This window comes from Protobothrops mucrosquamatus, unplaced genomic scaffold (assembly GCF_001527695.2).
Source record: "Protobothrops mucrosquamatus isolate PMUCROS unplaced genomic scaffold, P.Mucros_1.0 scaffold6317, whole genome shotgun sequence".
In the NCBI taxonomy this organism is placed as follows: Eukaryota; Metazoa; Chordata; class Lepidosauria; order Squamata; family Viperidae; genus Protobothrops; species Protobothrops mucrosquamatus.
The window spans coordinates 3015-8657 of NW_015392145.1; the positions used below are offsets into that span (position 1 = coordinate 3015).

At 33.5% G+C, this 5643-nt stretch overlaps 1 protein-coding gene across 1 annotated transcript in view; it reads right to left on the bottom strand.

Annotated features, from left to right (window-relative positions):
• LOC107300179 (cytosolic phospholipase A2 epsilon-like) overlaps positions 1-5643 on the bottom strand; it is a gene marked incomplete at its 5' end in the record, with an annotated part of 13819 nt that overhangs the window by 1260 nt on the left and 6916 nt on the right. Inside the window, 4 exons of the mRNA XM_015829519.1 lie at positions 472-658; positions 1732-1901; positions 4115-4303; positions 5286-5400. Coding sequence (XP_015685005.1) covers positions 472-658; positions 1732-1901; positions 4115-4303; positions 5286-5400 — 661 coding nt within the window. The remainder of the gene's footprint in view (positions 1-471; positions 659-1731; positions 1902-4114; positions 4304-5285; positions 5401-5643) is intronic.

Below are 5643 nucleotides of genomic sequence, written 5' to 3' on the forward strand. Positions count from 1 at the left end.
TTATATTAATCAATGAAGAATTAGGAACAAAAAGTGGGAAATGAAAAAGACTTGCTTGATTAGCAAATTAAATTTAGGATAATGTTAAGTTTAGGATGATACCCGATTATTATCATTTACCAAGCTCAGCTTATGACTTAGCACGATGACTTAGCTTGTTCAACAAAACCATAGATAAAACAAAGCATTATGTGAAATACGACACTAAAGTCATATTGTGTACCATTATGTACATTATTAATTGGAAGATTTCCTGCATAATGAAGCCAATGAAGCCAAAAACAATTATTTTATTACCTGCTTAAAGGCAGGTGACACATGGTCAATTCACCTTTCAGATACAGTGATCACAATATGAGTAATGAATAAAATTAATGCTTAAGTACAGTAGATAGGTTTGGATGATCTTAGGAAGATAATAACTATCTTATTATTCCATGCTGGGAAGCAAAATATTCTTTCAGAACTTACCAGGTGCTTCAAATGCTCTGAAAGTATCATTGGTCAAGGGGAAAAATAGCACTAAAGGAGCAGCTGTGTTTTCTGTGTCTTCAAAAACGTAACACTCCTTCAGGTTGTTTTTGTCTTCCTCACTGACTTCTGTCTTGGGAAATGGGACCCCTAGACCAGAGACGTATTTTGAAAACTGGTCCAGATTCTGTGTGAATAAATTATCAAAAAGTGTCAAAGTCAAGTATAAAAAAATACTAACAAATATAAGTAGATAAACAGAGAATATAAAGATCTGGTGCTACATATTATCTGGTATTATATAGAATTCTTTCATTTTGGCACATCTCTATCAGTATCTAAGATGAACAGACCATTATTACAAAAAGTTTCTAATTTGTGATTCAAATACTAGTATTATCAGCTTTATCAAAACTGGGTCTTAGTTTTGAGTGGTAGTGGTTAAACATATACTATAATGACATATACTAAACATGTCATTGTATACTGAAAATTCTGCTTTATATGAGTTAATGTCTTAGAGTGGATTGTTGATCATAATACAGTATAAACTACAAATACTGCACATGAACTCAGCACCCAAAAAACTACATAAATATTTAGAAACTTGGAAATTGTATGCTAGGATCTGTGCAACATAAATAAAACAAATAGTAACATCATTACTCTCTGGAACATCTTTACTGAAAATCTCAAAAATTTGAATATTTCTCAATATTTTCAAAGATATACAGTCCACAGTGAACACCTGAAATATTTGTACCATTTGTAAAAATAATAATTGATATATATAATCCATATTTAACAGATAGGAAACTGTTAAGGTTACAATATAGTAAGACAAGAAAAACAGATGATGAATTATAATACACTGCTTGCAATCCAGAATTGCAAGGGTTGCAAATCCAATCCCATAGAGCTTTCCAAGCATTGCTTATGACAAAAACCAAGTTCCATAGAAATTCCAACTCATAAAATTCCTACAGGAAAAAAAACCCTATCCTATTTAGAATTAATATACTCTGTGCTAGCCACATTCATCACTAAAATAATTAATCTTTCCCAAAATAAACAAGAATCCAAAGCAATGTAACCATTTTACTTTTAAAAAACTTACATAACTTACGTAATACAATGCTATTTGTAATGCTAATACAAAAGAGGCAAATATATCTCTTGTGTAATTAGAGTGCTCTTGAAATAGCCTGGAGTTCAGAGAGTATTGAAATGCAAAAAATTAAAGGCAGGGTTGTCTCTTACAAAAGTCTGTGCTCCTCCACTATAATTTAAATGTAGAATAACATCCACTCTCCTCTCTGATTTTAAAAGAGGTGGGTAGCTTGTATTGATGAAAAACCCGGTATCCACCAGAGATAAAGGTTGCTCTGCTGTTTCCATTAGAAGGTTCGGTCGAGAGTCCAGCACAGAATCTGAAAAGCAAAGATTTCCTGTCAGCTTTCTCTAGCAAGAATATACAACTTCTCTTGGGCAACTGGCTGCATGTAGCTTTCAAGGAGTGCTCAAAAAATATATTAAAAAAATAACAGGAGTGGTAAGACAATAACTTCATTTTATTTATACTTATACCTTAAAATTCATTGTAGTAAATGCACTTATTTTCCAGCTATGTTTTAAATAATGTTTTCCTCTTTCCATATTTAAAGTAGTAAAAGCTTCTGGAGATCTCCAGAAGATGCACCCCAAGTTTTAAAAAATTAATTGTTTATGGGAAAAGTTTTTATCACCATCACGTGCTTCTGAGCTACCACGTTGCCTACCTGTGTTCTAGAATTTAAATCCATATATGAAATAAATGTTTGAAATAGGTATTCCCTCTCCTCCCTTCCAAATTTCATGTTTACTATCTTTCTTTTGCAGTTCCCAAGTCCTGCAATTTTAAACAACAATATTTCTTAAAGAATAGCATCTTTGGAAGAGGAACACAATACATACATCAGTTATTCTGTCCATTTATTTATTATCAGCATGAAAGCATGTTGTTATTAAAACAAATGGAGCTTGATTAAAGGAGGTACCTCAAGGAGTTGGGCTAGAATCAGTCAACTCAGCAATAGTCCTCTACAGGCCTTAGAGCACTCTTGAAGTATGTAATGTCATAACAGGATCTATAGTATTAGTTACTGTTTGAACAAGTGTCTATGGATTGATTATGCTTAGAACAAATTCTAGATGGCAAGTATCTCTCTTTTCTCTCTATTCCAGCTATCTATAGAATTACAATATTAGTTAGAAAAGGCTTCAATTTTGCTATCTAATTTGAAGGACAAGATGGTACTTTCTGATCTACACCACATCTAAAAGCCAAATGAAATGACATTTTATTTCAGCACTCACAATGAAACACAGTTTTCTAGTACAACTGGCCCTAAAAGAAACCTAATTTAATTTGTTGGTAGGATCCCTGATTGTCTAGGACTGCATTTGAAAAGGATTACCAGAAATGAGATGTAAAAATCTAGATATTTATTTATTTATATATAGCCTCCAGAAGTTGTGAGTACTCCAACACTGGAAGTTTTAAAGAAGAGATTAGACAACCATTTGTCTGAAATGATATAGGGTTTCCTGCCTGAGCAGGGGGTTGGACTAGAAGACTTTCAAGGTCCCTTCCAACTCAATTATTCTATTCTGTTCTTAGATGGCAACAAAGAGATAAATACGAGGGAGATAGGTGTTTCTAAATTTGACAGACACACAAATAAACAAAATGGAAACATTAAACTCCTTACTGAATAGTCATCTGGGTTTGTGTAAACCCAGAAATCTAACCTTAAGAGTTGAGTTCTGAAGCCATGACTTGAACAGAAAATTGTGCCCTGACTAAATCAAATACAATTCAGCAAACATAATTATCTGTCAGCCCAATGGAACTTGTGCATCTATGAATACAGGAAATGGTGTATTACTAAACCACATAATTGATCCATCAGTTGATGATATGGATATTAACCTGTAGAGGTTCTCCAAGATTTTAAGCAAGAATTTGCAGCCATGCCTGGAAATGCCACAGATTGATTTGTGTACTTCTATATCCTAACGATTCTTATATTAATTGAAAGCCCTTCCTTGGAGGACAACTGGATATTTTTACTGATATCAGTTTATTTAATAAATGATATTTCCATTTCATCTTATTGGTATAACTATAGTATATTGTTTGTAAATTAAATCTAGTGTTTAAATTCCAATTATTTATTTTGAAATTTTTTAACCCAACTTTTCAAGTGAAAGAGAGTTAACCAGCAGAATTTTCAATTTTCAATCCTGAAAAATTGGGAAAGGGTTTTGTAGAAAATAAGCATGTAGATATTGTTTTCGAATGTTGTTGATAGCACCTGCTTCTTATATTGAAGACAAATCTAAAATACTAGGGATTTTGTTGTTGTTAAAGTACAAACCAAAAAATTAAAGATGACAGCTACCACAGTGCACTGGGAGCTGCAACTATTTTTTGAATGTGTTGCACATTAAAGCTAGATTATCCATTGTCCTTAGTGAAATGTGTAAAGAAAAGATTATCATTCAGAAGTTTGAAATCAGCTAGCTACATCCTAATTAAGTGTGATACCAAGAACATTTTATAAAGCCAAGAAAAATCACAAATATAAGTTTATTACTGTGCCTTTCCATGCAGAAAAATGGACATTCTTCAAGTATTCATCATGAAACTGAAAACCCCTCAGGAAATTAGGATATTCTGCTATTGTTGGGCGTCCAGTTAAGACATCTCGGAAAGTAGAGGAAAGCTGGCTTGGGTAAGTGAGTAGGCGAGAGTCCAGCTCATGTGGCTTTGAAGGTAGAAGAGAATCATCTGTAAAAGACAGAAAGAACCGTTCATGCCTTTTGAGTCTACTCAGGTTTTTGAATGTGGGCACCAATAAGATCACAGCTTACAGGAGGTCCAACAGCTTATGGCAAAGTTTTGTGCAGAAGGATGGTTTTTAGTGTTCACATGCAAATATTTGTATATTTATTTGCAAAGTCTAGTGGCAAAAAAACATGGAAAGTCATGGATAGATGTGGAGGTGGTTGGGGAGACTATTATTATTATGGTTTTCCAAAGTGACCAGCCAGACTGTGACTTAGTTGTCAAATTCCTGGTAGTTTGCCTATGGCATCCCCCAAAAACAGAGCTTCTAAAATAGCATTACTAGATGAACATGGCTTTTCTAGCAAACATGCAATATGAAGAGAAGAGGTTACCTCATAATCATCTTTAGCATATCCAGTTAAAAGTTGCATGGTCAAAAAGACAAGTTGGGAAAGACTGGCTCACAACCTTGGCAAACCATGGTTTATCACTGGTTGATGAAGGGCATACATTTAAACTGTAATGACTTGGAAATAAAACCCAAGATATATTTGGATAACAACCTTCGCTGCAAAACTATATATCAGTTTCCTTCAATGGAGTTTCCTCTTCCAAGTGTGTTGGGACTTAATTTCCAAAATTCCCTGACTGTATGGAAAGCATCGGGTTGAGAAAAGCTAATTTAAGCAACATATTTTAAACAAGCAATTGTCTTATCTATTCTAGCCATATCTGGAGATAAAAACAAAAGAAAATTTAAAAACATCATTGTGGTTTAGGCCTGAAAAGCACTGGGTATTTCATTCTACTTGTCAAAATAATGGAGACAACTTTGCAAACATTTTCAAACTTATCTAAACTAAAAACAATAACTTCATACAGAAAATATCCCTTCTTACTCGGATGAACTCATTAATTTTAATAAACAATTACAAATTTACAAACCAGGAAAAGCAAGAAGGGAAAAAAGAAAACACCTTACCAATATCTTGTATTCTGTCTCTTGTCCATCTATACCAGAATTCTTCTGAGTCATAAGCTATATTCCAGAAATAGATTAAATCCAAAGAAAATATGCTGCTCCACATACCTGTCAAATAAATTTAAATAATTTTAATAAATGTAAATAAAGTCTTAACTGATAGTAATAATAATAATAATAATAGTAAAGTTGGAAGGGACCTTGAAGGTCATCTAGTCCAACCCCCTGCTCAGGCAGGAAACCCTATACCATTTCGGACAAATGGCTGTCCAGTCTCTTCTTAAAAACTTCCAGTGTTGGAGCATTCACCGCTTCTGGAGGCAGGTTGTTCCACTGGTTAATTGTTCTCACTGTCAGG